Source organism: Mesoplodon bidens (assembly GCF_964165515.1).
Source record: "Mesoplodon bidens genome assembly, chromosome: 3".
NCBI classification, from domain to species: Eukaryota; Metazoa; Chordata; class Mammalia; order Artiodactyla; family Ziphiidae; genus Mesoplodon; species Mesoplodon bidens.
Genome location: NC_138178.1, coordinates 105,013,095 through 105,027,033, shown reverse-complemented (window position 1 = coordinate 105,027,033; position 13,939 = coordinate 105,013,095). Strand labels below are relative to the sequence as shown.

General features: G+C 55.3%; 3 protein-coding genes across 6 annotated transcripts; 1 reads left to right on the top strand and 2 right to left on the bottom strand.

Annotated features, from left to right (window-relative positions):
• Positions 1–2,125: 2,125 nt before the first annotated feature.
• LTB4R (leukotriene B4 receptor) lies at positions 2,126–4,170 on the bottom strand. The gene is given in 6 exon segments (XM_081228339.1): positions 2,126–2,297; positions 2,299–2,461; positions 2,464–2,883; positions 2,886–3,203; positions 3,206–3,278; positions 3,898–4,170. Coding segments are annotated over 5 exon segments (1,026 nt in total). The 5' UTR covers positions 3,270–3,278; positions 3,898–4,170; the 3' UTR covers positions 2,126–2,236.
• Positions 4,171–6,594: 2,424 nt separating this feature from the next.
• LTB4R2 (leukotriene B4 receptor 2) lies at positions 6,595–11,471 on the bottom strand. 2 transcript variants are annotated; one of them, XM_081229052.1, is made up of 2 exons: positions 11,387–11,471; positions 6,595–8,493 (listed from the first exon to the last, which is right to left on the bottom strand). In XM_081229052.1, the coding sequence occupies exon 2, from the start codon at positions 8,471–8,473 to the stop codon at positions 7,400–7,402; it is 1,074 nt and encodes a 357-aa protein (XP_081085178.1). In that variant the 5' UTR covers positions 8,474–8,493; positions 11,387–11,471; the 3' UTR covers positions 6,595–7,399. The 2 variants fall into 2 exon arrangements, with proteins under 2 accessions (XP_081085178.1, XP_081085179.1); XM_081229053.1 differs by lacking the exon at positions 11,387–11,471 and adding an exon at positions 8,842–8,860.
• Positions 8,427–13,935, top strand: CIDEB (cell death inducing DFFA like effector b). Of its 3 annotated transcripts, XM_081229055.1 has the most exons (6): positions 8,427–8,520; positions 10,187–10,306; positions 11,390–11,534; positions 12,663–12,812; positions 13,051–13,241; positions 13,392–13,935. In XM_081229055.1, the coding sequence occupies exons 3-6, from the start codon at positions 11,403–11,405 to the stop codon at positions 13,522–13,524; spliced, it is 606 nt and encodes a 201-aa protein (XP_081085181.1). In that variant the 5' UTR covers positions 8,427–8,520; positions 10,187–10,306; positions 11,390–11,402; the 3' UTR covers positions 13,525–13,935. The 3 variants fall into 3 exon arrangements, with proteins under 3 accessions (XP_081085181.1, XP_081085182.1, XP_081085180.1); XM_081229056.1 differs by lacking the exon at positions 10,187–10,306 and having other exon boundaries at positions 8,477–8,520; XM_081229054.1 differs by lacking the exons at positions 8,427–8,520; positions 10,187–10,306 and adding an exon at positions 10,936–11,076.
• Positions 13,936–13,939: the final 4 nt, after the last annotated feature.

Below are 13,939 nucleotides of genomic sequence, written 5' to 3'. Positions count from 1 at the left end.
GTCTCCTGTTCTCAGGTCCCTCAGATTCCCCCCTGCTTCCTTTTGCATCCTTCTGCACAGTTGCCGATATTCCGTGGGTCTTGAAGCATCCAGGGCTCATTCCCACTTGCTCATATTTTTGGGTCCATGGGAGATATCTTGACACCCTAAGTTCGTTGCAGATGTTACACGTGGATTTGGGGGTTTTCTCCTAGTTGTCTTTCTTTTTTTATAGGAGACATTCAAAAAGTACACCGCTGCTACCATCTTCTATTTTTTTTAAAACGAATATCGTATATTTTTGTTTTATTTATTTATTTATTTATTTTTAATTTTGGGCTGCATTGGGTCTTCATTGCTGCGCGCAGGCTTTCTCTAGTTGTGGCGAGCGGGGGCTACTCTTTGTTGCAGTGCGCGGGCTTCTCATTGCGGTGGCTTCTCTTGTGGAGCACGGGCTCTAGGCGCACGGGCTTCAGTACGTGTGGCACATGGGCTCAGTAGTTGTGGTTCGCGGGCTGTAGAGCGCAGGCTCAGTAGTTGTGGCGCACAGGCTTAGTTGCTCCGCAGCATGTGGGATCTTCCTGGACCAGGGCTCGAACCCGTATCCACTGCATTGGCAGGCGGATTCTTAACCACTGAGCCACCAGGGAAGCCCCTACCATCTTCTTAAAACGCTGTCGGAACAGAGCCAGTCCAAGGCTCTCCAAGGCAACAGTCATCCCTAGGAAAGAATGACTCAACCTTCTCACTTCTGCAAAATCTTCATTTCCTAAGGGTGACCACACCACAGAGGGCCCTCAGCTCCAGCCTGCACCAGAGCGTATTAGGGGCTGGCAGAATGCTGATGCGCAGAATTCTAGGGGATAAGATCTGATGACTTGGTTCTCAAGTGAGGCCTCCTTGGGAGACACAGGGAAGGAAAGCAATCCCCTAGGACATCTCCCACTGAGAGGACAAAGATTACTGGTAGGAAGTTGGAGTCCCGCTAATAAAGATACCCATCAAATATACCCTGAGAAAACCATAATTCAAAAAGAGTCATGTACCAAAATGTTCATTGCAGCTCTATTTACAATAGCCAGGAGATGGAAACAACCTAAGTGTCCATCATCGGATGAATGGATAAAGAAGATGTGGCACATATATACAATGGAATATTACTCAGCCATAAAAAGAAACGAAACTGAGCTATTTGTAATGAGGTGGATAGACCTAGAGTCTGTCATACAGAGTGAAGTAAGTCAGAAAGAGAAAGACAAATACCGTATGCTAACACATATATATGGAATTTAAGAAAAAAAAATGTCATGAAGAGCCTAGGGGTAAGAAAGGAATAAAGACACAGACCTACTAGAGAATGGACTTGAGGACACAGGGAGGGGGAAGTGTAAGCTGTGACAAAGCGAGAGAGAGGCATGGACATATATACACTACCAAACATAAAATAGATAGCTAGTGGGAAGCAGCCGCATAGCACAGGGAGATCAGCTTGGTGCTTTGTGACCACCTAGAGGGGTGGGATAGGGAGGGTGGGAGGGAGGGAGACGCAAGAGGGAAGAGATATGGGAACAGATGTATATGTATAACCGATTCACTTTGTTATAAAGCAGAAACTAACACACCATTGTAAAGCAATTATACTCCAATAAAGATATAAAAAAAAAAAAGGTACCCATCACAGCCTTCAGGGCAGACACCTCACAGCAGTGCTAAGTGTTCTCAGAAGGTTCGCTAAGTCAGGGAGTGAAGGTCCGCTGAGTCGCGGAGTCTGGAGTGATGAGCCCACATGGGTGGCCTTCCTTGGCCAGCTCCTTCAGGGGACTGCAGCCCTGTGTTGTTCTTAGTATGAGCTGCAGGCCACCTGCCTCAGAAGCAGGGAGGGAAGAAGGTCTGATTTCTAGGTCTGTGTCTCTTCCAAAACTGAAAATCATGGGAAACTAAAGGATGTGCCTCTCAGCTATTGAGAAGGACACCCATAAGGGCAATCAGGAGCACCCCAGTCCACCATAATACACATGCCCCACACACAGGGTTGACGCAATTTCAGACTTCAGTTTTAATAGCAAAGCTGCCCGTGGGGGCCAGGCTCCCACTCTGCCCTGACTTGCCCTTCCCCTCCCTCTCTTCCGCTCCACCCGCCACCTGGGTAAGAGGAGGTTGAAGAATTGGGTCAGGCCAGCGTGGGCGTATTCCCCCAGGAGGAAAGCGAGCATCCTTACACTGCCACCAACCTGCAGGCCTAGTTGACTTCGCTTCGCTAGAGAGGGTTGGTGGAGACAGTGAGGCTCTCGGCGGGGCCAGGTTCGGGAGAGGCGGGGGGCCAGGGTGCCCCCGCGGCGGCTGCTGGACGCCTCGGAGCCGGTGCCCTCCAACAGCTTGGCGACGAAGTCCATGCCAGCCGAGAGCAGCCGGCCGCCGGCAGCGCATGCGTACAGCACAGGGTTCACGCTGCTGCTCAGGAAGGCCAGCGTTATGAGCGCTTGCGGGCCAGGTGCAGCCGCTGACTCTCGGGCCGGGACCCCACTGTCTTGCCCGCCAGCACGCGGACCACCTCGGCCAGGTTCACCACATGGTAGGGCAGCCAGAAGGCAGCGAAGGCCAGGATGATAAATGCTAGCAGGCGGCCGGTGCAGCGGCTGCGGCGGAAGCGCCGGACCCGCAGCCGGCGCCAGATGTCGGAGTAGCTGGCCACCACGGCCCGGAAGGGCAGCAGGAAGCCGGTGACGACCTCGAAGAACAGACGGAAAGCCCTATGTGCTTCGCTGGGGTACTTCGGGAAGCAGACCAGGCTCCTATTGTCTGGTCCCAACGTCACCTTGCGGTACAAGATGACGGGTGTGGCCAGCAGGACAGACACCACCCAGACGCCTGCTAGTGCCCGCCAGGCAACTGTCTTGGTGCGAGTTTCTGGGACACAGAGGGGAGGGCCACCGCCAGCGAGCGGTCCAAGCTCATGACCGTGATAAGCAGGACGCTGGCATACATGCTGACTCCGCAGACATAGTGGAACAGGCGGCAGCCAGCCAGTCCAAAAGTCCAGGTGCCTTGGGCCGTGTAGTAGAGGAAAAAGGGGGCAGTGAGCAATACGGTCAAGTCGGCCAGGGCCAAGTGTAGCACCAGCAGGGCAGTGACAGAGCGCTTCCGCATCTCTACCAGGATGCTCCACACCACAAAGCTGTTGCCGGGCGGCCCCACAGCCAGTGCCACTGACAGTACGATGATAACAGCAGAGAGGTGAACATGACACCTGGGGAGGAGGGTGCTTCAGGAGATGTAGTGTTCATGGCCATTGCAAGGACCTGGAGAGCGAGGGCGGACACGCACATGAGGGAAGGGACAAGGGTTTCCTGACACCCTGGACACACCTAGCCTGTGTATTCTACTCTGTCTCCAAGATCACCAGCATCAGATGCACCTCTGCAGTATACTGCCCTCATCACTGCCAAGTGACCTGTCTTAAGGGGATCTGGCTGAGTAAAAAGACTAATTTCCTAACTGAGCCACAGTGCCCCTTCCTGCCCACAGACCCAATTGCAAAATATATGGCAACAGCAGAAGCAGTATTTCCAGACCCTTCAGCCTCCTTCCCTCAGGAGACCCTGAAACCCAGAACCACAGTGGGGACTTTCCTTACCAATGCCGCACCCCTCAAAAGGCTAGCTCCTTTTCCCCCCGCCAGGCCCTCAGCCCTTCAGTCCCACTGACCTCTTCCAACCACCTACCCACTCGCCCCAGAGATTCCCGGGGCCCACCAAGAATAACAGGGATGGGGAGGATTTCGTGGATAGGAGACAAGACTAAGTCCTGCCAAGTCATTTTACCACTGGTCAGGCTTTCTTTGGAAATTCCTTTGGACCTTCTCTTATGGCTTCACCCCCCCCCACCTCCCCCCGCCTCCCCTACTCCCAGGAAACTTACTTAAGGCTTTGTCGAGCCCTGGTTGGAAGCTGATGTCAATCCCAGGGTGAGAACAGAGTGGTGTAGCCTATCCCCAGATCTGTCCCAGTGCCAGGGGCCTGGCCTGGGGTCCAGGTTCTATCAGCTAAGTCAGCCAGAGAGAAAGTACCACAGAGTAGGGGAGGGAGAAGACACATCTTCCTGAGGGTGGGGTGAGAACTCCTACCGCCTCCCTTCACTAGATGAGGTGGAATATTCTTCATGTTCCAGAAGAGCCCAGCTGGGAGGAGGACTCCTCAGAGGTGGGGCCAGAAGAGAAGAGCCCCGGAAGGGGCAGTGAGAGAGGAAAGAGGGATGAGGGGGTGAGTAGGCTGGGGTGTGGCCTCAGATGCAGGTCTAGACTGAAGAATTGAACAGAGTAATAAATTGCATCATACAGGAGAAGGAGGGAAGGAAGCCAGAGAGGGAAAATGGACTCAGACTGAGAGGTCAGAATGTTGGGTATCTTTATATTTTCTGTGAGCGATGTCAATTTTTAGATTAAGAGGAAGTGTAGGTTGATGCTATGGCTAGGTCCTGGGTTTGGGTCAGGTGACGTCAAAGAGGACAGCATTCTGTGTTTGGCTTGGATTCAAGCCATGACCGGGATTTGGGGGAGAGGACCCTCTTCAAGCACCCCTATCCCTCTCCTCACTTAAAAGAACTAGTTCCATTCTAGGTCAATCTCCATTCTCTTTGGTAGAAGTCAAAGTCCAAATGGTCTCTCTAGTATCACACAGAGTGACAATTTCTTCCCCTTCCCGAACCACTTGCCTTGTGTTTGCCCATGTGGCTACCCTGCCACATGAATTTGGACCCAGGATCTGGGTACTGGACAAGGAAGTCAGCACCACCTCTTCCCTACCTTCCCACCGCTGACTGTTTTGTCCCACCTTAGACACACCGAGAGAGCAGAGGTGAGCACAGGGGAGCAGACATGAGGGAGTGAGGGCAGCGATGCCTTATGCCTGCCCTGCCAAGAGGGGAAACCAGGAGGGTGGAAAGGGAAACAGCCCCAGAAGGGTCATTCTTCTGGCTCCCTGGAAGGAGGACAGTCTCCTCTTCTTGAACTCTCCTGTGAAGCTAAGAACCAAAAAGTCTTATCTTCCATCTGACCATGAGCCTTCCTGCTTCCCTCCCAACTCTGCCTCTTCTCAGGAAAGATGCACAGTGTAATGGTGGTCATTGAGGTCCCTTATCCTCTGTAGTGCCCCTACTTTTCCTGCTTTGAGAAAAGCCAGAGCAGAGTTGACCCAGCAGTTATCAGGCAGAGGATATGGCGAAAAGAAATGGGCTGAAACCGCAGCAAGAACTGAAGACAGGGTTGAGGAAGGGCTTTCTGACCACAGAGGGTGTGTGAGAAGGGGAGTGTGTAACAGAAGCTGGGGAGCCTCTGCCCTGGTGCGCGAGGACAGGAAGAAGCCCGTGAAGTTGGTGTTTGGGGATAGAAGCTTCCGGCTCAGAGCTCCAGGGTCAACCAGAGGTCCCTTCTGACAGGAACTCTCCCAAACTGCTCCCCACCTCCATTTCTCTCAATGGCCTGTCTTCCTCTGCCCTAGACTAGACACTCTAGGCATACTCTCTGTCCCCCAGGTCCGGAGCTTCATCCCAACCCATTTTGGTGGCCCTGATGTGACCCTGAGAACTGGATTTCCTTTGCTCTCTCTCTTGGCCTCTGCCTGGGTGGTGTGAACAGTCACAAAGCAGAACCGGGGTGATGGTCAGGGTGACCTCTCAGGTAAACAACCATCTAAGTTTGCCAGAGACTGAGGGGGCTGGGACAAGAGACTCAGTGCTAAAACTGAGAAAGTCCTGGGCAAATGGGGATGGGTTGGTCACCATGGTGAGCACATGTGTGTGCACAGGGACATCCCCTAAAAAGGACCCCATCCTACATCCCCAAACTCAAAAGTGTCGGGATCCAGAACAGTTTTGAGACCTAGAGATAGAAAGATTCCAAAAGATAGGGGCTGAGAAGTACTGGGGGAGATGAGGAACAGGTAGCAGTCTTGGAGGGAGTCAAGACTTGGCAGAGAGGAAAAAGAGCGAAAGGAGGGGTGGCACCTCCCTGAAAGATTCCTCCTGTCTTCCAGAGATCCACACCACTCCCCATACCCCTCATCCGCAGCCCCCAGAGGGTCCCTGGGTGAGTGAATGCCTGTTCCTGGGCCCCTTTTTGAGTCAGGTGACCTCTGCAGGGAGAGTTAGATTCAAAGAAAGTAAGTCTCAGACTCCCACGGCCCCTCCCCCACTGTACCAACCACAAGACAGACAAGAAAACTTTCCTTTCAAACCCCACAGATTGACTTTCCCCTTCCACAGCCAGTTTCCTCTCCACTCAGCTCTAACAGACCCCAAAGAATGCACCCCATCACCACCCCTCAACCAAGCACTCATACCTTTCCTTCCTCTTTCTCTCTTTATTTCCGGAGTGGTTCTATGGGTTGGCTTGGGGGAACCAGGCCACCTGGGCTGGGGAGGACAGGTCATGATGCCACCGAAGGCTGGCATTGCCCAGCCTTGGCCCGACCCAGCAGGGAACTAGGTGACTTCGGTATCACTCAGGTATGATGAACCACTGGAGGGAGAATGCTTAAGCCATCGTGTAACTGTTGCCAAAATCTTGGCTCCCTGTCCACCAATGCCGAATAGACATACGGAGACAAAGTCTGGAGGAAATAGAAAAGAGTGGCTTTATTCCTTTGGCCAGGCAAGAGGGAAACACAGCAGGCTAGCACCTCAAGAACTGTGCCCCCCTTCTCCTGGGGGATTACAGAGGGTCTTATAGGGGGAACTTGCAGTCCAGGGTAAGTGATAAGGATCAAAGTGGTGAAGGTTTTGCATTCTTCTTCTTCTTGCAATATTTTAAAACAGCCACAGCTAGCAAAAGGCAGCCGGGTCTGGTGTCCCTGAAGTTATCAGCCCGTGACCTTCTTTTAATGCTGCGAGAGAGTGTAGGGGGAGAAGAATGCCAGGTGCAGAGTATAATTCCTATGGAATCGGAGAGTAATTAGCTTTGTTTAGCTTTGTGAAGGACAAGTCTAGCTACACGTGTTTGTTAGTAGTAACAGCTAAAGAGTAACCAAGATTGCTTAACTCTTTCAGGCCTGTTTATGCTGTTTCCCAAGCCTGTTCATTGTTTGCTTATTTTCCTTGCTTATCAGAAAAGTCTCATTTCTATTTTTGCTGCAACATAATGACCACCCAGTGTATTTCACAATAGCTATTGGCAACAAGTAAGCAGCTCTGGCACCTGGGCACATGCCAACCTGCAAGTACATGATACTCCTTAACACTGACCATCACCACTCATAGTCCCTCAGTTTGAGGAAACTGAGCCTGCCCCAGATGTATGATAATTCTGCCCAGACAGATCCAAACTATGGTCAGAGAAGGATCCCCAAACCGCCCAGAGTGGTTCCCTGAGTTCTGGGAGGCGATGGAAGGGGATAGGGGAGAGCAGGCCCGGTTGTAGGGTTTGACGTCAAGGGTCTAATCCCTGACTGTCCTCCGCCCCGCCCCCAGGGTCTCCATTGCCACGGCCCTGCCCAAGCACTTTGTGCTGAGGGGTAGCTCGGAGCTCCATGGTCCCCACACTAGAGTGGCCGCCCCATCGGGCCTCTCCGGAGCCCTCAAAGAGCCGCGTGAGGAAGCGGGGACCCGCCCGGGGCAGTAGATCCCCGGCGGTGAAGAGGTAGAGCAGCGGGTTGACGCTGGAGCTGAAGAAGGCCAGAGCCGTGGTTCCGGCTCGCGCCGCCTGGCCCGCCCCGCCCAGCCTCGCCAAGGCTCCTCCGGGCGGAGCCAGCGCGGCGAGCGCCTGCAGCACGTTGACAGTGTGGTAGGGGGCCCAGAGCAAGCCGAAGGCCAGCACGATGGCGCCCACCAGCCGGCCCACCCGCGCCCCGTGCCGCCTGGCGCCCCAGCGGGTGCCCCGCAGCCGCGCCAGCGTCACGCCGTAGCAGCCGAGCACCAGCCCGAAGGGCAGCACGAAGGCGGTCAGGGTCTCCAGGCTCAGGTGGGCGGCGGCGTAGGCGGGCGACGGGTGGCACAGCTGGCACACGCGGTCCGCCCAGAGGTGGCGGTAGACGGCGGCCGGGCTGGCGAGCACCAGGGCGGCCAGCCAGACGGCCAGCAGCAGGCGGCGGGCCAGGGCCGGGCTGCGCAGCCGGGGCGCCAGGAAGGGGCGGGTGACGGCGAGGCAGCGCTGCAGGCTGAGCAGGCTGGTGAGCAGCACGCTGGCGTACATGCTGAGCGCGCACACGTAGTACACGACCTTGCAGCCCGCCTGGCCCAGCGGCCAGGCCTGCCGGGTCAGGAAGGTCACGAAGAGCGGCGTGAGCAGCAGCACCGAGCCATCGGCCAGCGCCAGGTGCAGCACGAGCGTGGCCGCCAGCGGTCGCCCCCCTGAGGGCCGCCAGCCCGCCAAACTCCACACCACGAAGCCGTTGCCAGGCAGCCCCAGCAGCGCCGCCAGCAGCAGGAAGGCCGTGCCTGTGACCCGCGAGGTCTTCGAGCTCAGCAGCGTCTCGTTCCCCGGGGGATTGTAGCAGCCCGACATCCCTAGGCGCCTACGGGAGGCTGGAAAGAGCCATGGAGCGCTTTCAGGTGGGGCAGAAGTCCACGTTACGCCTGGTGCTAGTGAGAAGGGACTGTGCCTCCCTCACTCCTCTGCAGCCTGCCTCTCTTCTGTCTGGGAGCTTCTGTCTCTTCCTCCAGGACCCCAGCCCCAGCTCAAACACTGCTTCCTGGAACCCAAATCCCCTGCTCTGGGTCAGCCGACCTCCCCAGTCCTGACTCCCAGGCTGTCACTGCCTCCACCTTCCACCCTCCTAACCTGGCCTCTCCTTCTTCGTCCAGCCCCGTTGCCTATACCTCAGGGCAAAAGTGAGTGGAAGGGAGTATGGTCTCATGGGCAGATCTACTTACCCAGCTGGGAGCGAGCAGGGTTGGGGGCCCTCCAGGGGCTTGGGGAAGCCCAAAGGCAAAGGGGCAGTGGGCCAGGTGCCTAATCCTGCCCTGTGCCTGTCAGGTTGGCAGAGGGTGAGGCGCAAACAGGGAGGGACAAGGTGGGGCTCCTCTCGGGCCTTTCCTGGGGCCCCTCCCTCACCCTGCTGCTTCCCATCACTAACACGTCCAGGCGTGTGAGAGCCCGCCTCCCCAGGAAACAGCATAAGCTGAAGGGGTGCAGATAAGTTTCCCTGGTCGTGTGGTTGAGTAGGGACACTGCCGGATCCTGCCCCTGGGTCCTGCTTCTGCGCTCATCCCTCCCCACCCCCTGCCCCCCACCCTCTGGTCCCAATCCTCCCACCCTGCAGCTCTTATGCTGCCTGGCCGCTCTTGCCTGCACTCAGCAGAGAAAGCGACCCAACTCCTCATTCCCCCAGCTGCTCTACCTTTGCCTGTTTTCAGACTCCTGACCCTGCTGAGCCCCCTTTTTCCTCAGCTTCCTACCTACCCCTCTCACCTCTTGCCTTGGACCCTGCCCCAGTCATTCCGCCCTCACAGCTCTCAGTGGGCTGTCAATGACACCTTTCAGTGTAAAGCATGGGCTAAGTTCCAGGCGGAATGGGAGATGCGTGGAGGTGTGAGGGGCTTATAGCCTGGTTGAGGAGTCCTAACTCACAACCATGAAGAGGCCACCCTGCCAGGCTGCACCAGGATACAACGCAAGAAAAAAGGAAAGGGCGCAGTGTAGAGACTTATTTCTGTAGGTCGTGAGGTTGGGCAAAGCTTGGAAATGAAGAAATTTGGTAGATTGATGAAATTTAGGGAAAGGGAAAAAGGCTTCTGCCCAGTCAACAGCCAGAAGGGGGTTCCTTGGGAGCCAGCACACCAGTCTTGTCTCAGTTTGGGTTCCCTCCAGAGCAGAGCCTGAGTCGAGGGCATGGGTAATCTTGTATTTGGGGGGTCAGGTCGGGAAGCAGGAGTGAGGGAGCAGGGGAAGAGAGGGAAGAGGAAAGCCAGTAAGAGTGTGCTGTTGAGTTCCAATATTCAGTGGGCATCAGGAACCTCTGAGTGCACAAAATAACTTCCAGAAAGACAGAAGATGGGCGTTTATGGCCAGCTCACATTCCCCATTGTTTGAGGGTTGTCCTAGAGGCATTAATGCCCTTATACACACTTGCAGCCTATACTTGTCAGGGGGCTGAGTGGGCTGTTACAGCTTCAGGTAAGACTCCTGGGCAGGAAATCAGAGAGACTTATGCCCATGTGAGGGATTCACTGAGAGTGAGAGTCTGAGCTTCCTCACAACTGTTCATCACAACTGCAGCTGAAATCAGAGATGGGACACGGGGCACCGAATGCTAAAGTCCTGATGCCATCAAAGGACCCACCCCCTCTTCCTCCATCCACATCTCCTTCATGCCTATAAAGTGGCCAATGGAGAAAGGTGAGAGAATGACTAATCCAGTGCAGCTGAAGCAGGCGGTTCTTCTGAAGAGAAGTGTTGAGCCAGCCCCTCCCCTAGCCCACAGAGGGAAGAGCATGAAAGCAGGAAGGCCAGGGTCCCAGACAGGATCCTGGTGATTCTGGATCCATGGATCAGGACCCATCGTCCCCTCGCACCCCACCCAGGCACACTGCCTGGAGGAGTCCTATTTTCTCCAAGCCCTGCCCATCCTCAGCATGGCCTCCCTGTTCCTAAAGCTGCAGTTCATGGCTTTTTCAGTAGATGGCAGCACATACAGAGCAAATCACATAACCAGCTTCACACAGATTGGGAGCCAGAAGAAATTGGCCCTAGAAATTACCTCGATATAAAGAAACACACCGGAGATCACATTCCATCCAATTACATAGTTCCCATTTACCCTCGCATCACACGCTGCCACCAGAGACACACACACAGTCTTCCATGGCTTTTGCTGGACATATCTGGGCCTCCATCCTTCCTCCACGACCCCACTTGGCCCTTCCCCTCCTCCTTCCCCTTGGACTTTGCCCTTCTCACTGGCCAGGCAGGGGGTCCAGAGTCCAGGCTTGACTCATACGCCACCTCACTGGGGCTGAGATCCCAGCTCCGTAACAGAAAACACCACCACTTCAGCTCCAACCCCGCCGAGAACCACGGAGCCCAGAACTCCCGGGAGAGGCAACTCTCCTGCTCCTTCCCTCCACCATGGAGTACCTCTCTGCCCTGGACCCCAGCGGCCTGCTCCGGTGATTTCTAACCCTCCTCTCCAGTCTCCAGCTCTGGGGATATAGGCAGGATGACAAAGCTGCTTTTAGACCCTAAAAAACTTTCGAATTTGTACCCCTTCCCCTCCCTGCCCCTTTTCACAGTGGGCTTGTCCAGCTCCTGAACCGCCACCCGCCCCAGTCCGTGGTCTTTCCCTCTCTCCCTGAGCTACTTTAATCTGCACACCTAGATCCCTCCCTCCCAACTTCCCTAGCGCTCCAGCTACCCCACGCCCATCACCCCTGCTGCACTCACCAAACCCCTCACTCCTTGACCTTTCTTCCCACCTACCAGGTCAGTAACCAGTATGAGCTCCGAATTGGGCCGTAGGGTCTGGACCTCGGCTCCACCACCCCGGCGACCTTTCCGCGTCTGTGATCACAAGCGGGCCACCCGGAAAGGCCTTACAGCTGCCACCCGCCGGGAACTGCTAGACAAGGTGAGTGGGCCACGTCCCTGGGTTCCAAGAGCAGGGGCAGCCAAGGGGCTAGGGAAGAGTGTGAGCTTGGAATAATGAGCAGGAAGGGCTGCGGCTACATGGCTGCCCCTCCCTCTGAGGGCTAAGAGCAGGGGGGTGAGCCCAGTAGCTTCCGCTGCATTTGAGTCAATTCACTTTTTTTTTTTTCCCAAGGAGTGGGCTTTTCTTTGGGGGCGGGAAAGTAGTAGACAGGGTTGGGATAGATTTCAGAACTCAGTATGGAACTGCAATTTGTATGACAGATCAAATTCAAACCCCGATTCTGCCGCTTCCTAGTGTCAAAACTTGGGAAGTTAGCCTATCAAAACCTCAGTTTCTTCATCTGTAAAAAGGGAACAATAATACAACTACCTCCTAGGGCTGCTGAAAGGAGTAAAACAGAATAATGTATGTAAAGTGCTACATAGATACTTGACACTAGTGAAGACTCAAAAAGGTTAAAAGTCATTATTACTGAAAATAGTTCTGTGAGGGTCGGGGAGAGTGAGGTGGGACACTGGAGATAAGACCCCATCGTGACAGGCCCCATCAGCATAATGCCTATATCCATTCAAGAGAAACTGGCTAGGGGCTTCCCTGGTGGCGCAGTGGTTGAGAGTCCGCCTGCCGATGCAGGGGACACGGGTTCGTGCCCCGGTCCGGGAAGATCCCACATGCCGCGGAGCGGCTGGGCCCGTGAGCCATGGCCGCTGAGCCTGCGCGTGCGGAGCCTGTGCTCCGCAACGGGAGAGGCCACAACGGTGAGAGGCCCGCGTACCGCAAAAAAAAAAAAAAAAAAAAAAAAGAAATTGGCTAGCTTTTCAATTCCTAACCAGTAGGCATGGCTTGGAGGGAAGCTGAGAGAGATGACAGTGACATGGTAGGAGCAAAGCAGGAACAAATAGGAAAAGGACAGCCCCTAGTGAGCGTCCCCCAACAACTAAAGAATACCGTGAGCTAGAGCCATTAGAAGGGATGGCAAAGCACCAGGAAGGGGAGTTGGGATATCAGTCAGCATCTAGGGTCAACCGTTGGGTGCTGGGCAGCTGGACAGGGAAGGGGCATGGAATAAGCTCTGCCCCTTCCCTCCTACTTCTTGCCACTGGGCAGGCACTGGAGACTCTGACGCTGAGTGGAGTGCTAACACTTGTGCTGGAGGAGGATGGGACCACAGTGGAGAGCGAGGACTTCTTCCAGCTGTTGGAGGATGACACATGCCTGATGGTGCTGGAGTTGGGACAGAGCTGGAGCCCCAGCAGGGTGAGAGGCCCACACTGGGGCTGCTTAGGCCACTGACCCTTTCTGTCTCTCCCAAGCCTCTTCTGCTGCCTGACCCTGATCTTGGGGGCAGAGGTGACGGGAGAGGTGAGGAGTTGTCGAGGACTCCTTATAGTGGACCAACAGTCCAGGCAAGGGTGGGTCTGTCCCAGTGCTAACGGGGATTAGTGGTGGGTGTCAGTATGTGAGGGTCCATTGCTCCGATGGGGGGGCCCTACAGAGTGGGGTGCTGTCGTATGGCCTGGGCCGAGAGAAGCCCAAGCACAGCAAGGACATCGCCCGCATCACCTTTGACGTGTACAAGCAAAACCCTCGAGACCTCTTTGGCAGCCTGAACGTCAAAGCCACGTTCTACGGGCTCTACTCCATGAGCTGTGACATTCAAGGACTCGGCCCAAAGAAAATACTCAGGTCAGAGACCAACACGTCACACTTCCCCACCCGTACAGCTGCACTCCCTTACCCTGCTAGCTCTCCCCTGTGGAAAACCCCCAGACCCCAGCCTGTGGCTTCCTCCCAGGCTCCCCCACCCCGTGACTTCCTCTTGTCTCTGCACTTCAGGGAGCTCCTCCGATGGGCCTCCGCACTGCTGCAAGGCCTGGGCCACATGCTGCTGGGAATTTCCTCCACCCTTCGCCATGCAGTGGAAGGGACTGAGCGGTGGCAGCGGCAGGGTCGCCTCCAACCCTACTGAGAAGGGGCTCTTGAGCTTCTGCCCCTAGACTCATTCCAAGAGACAGACTGTAAGGACTGTGAGAGCATCAAGTTTGGGGCCTACACACAATGCAGACTCACTAGCTCGCCTGTTTTCTCCAGTCTTCTGATCCCATAGTGACAGGCCCATCAGCCTAACGCCTTCCACCCCAGCCTATACCCATTGCTGAAGAATACTATCCATTCCTAGCCATCTTTCCAGCCTCCCACCTACCCTGAAAGGCCACAGCCTGTCCACAGGCATCTGGATCCCACCCTGATTGCTGCTACATCTAGAGGTCCTTACCACTCCCCTCCTGTGCCTAAGCTCCCCAGTGCCCTGAAGAGAGCCCTCTCTAACTTCACCTTGGGATCTCTATTTCTTTGTACCCTTCCCCCCAAAAATAACAAAGGTG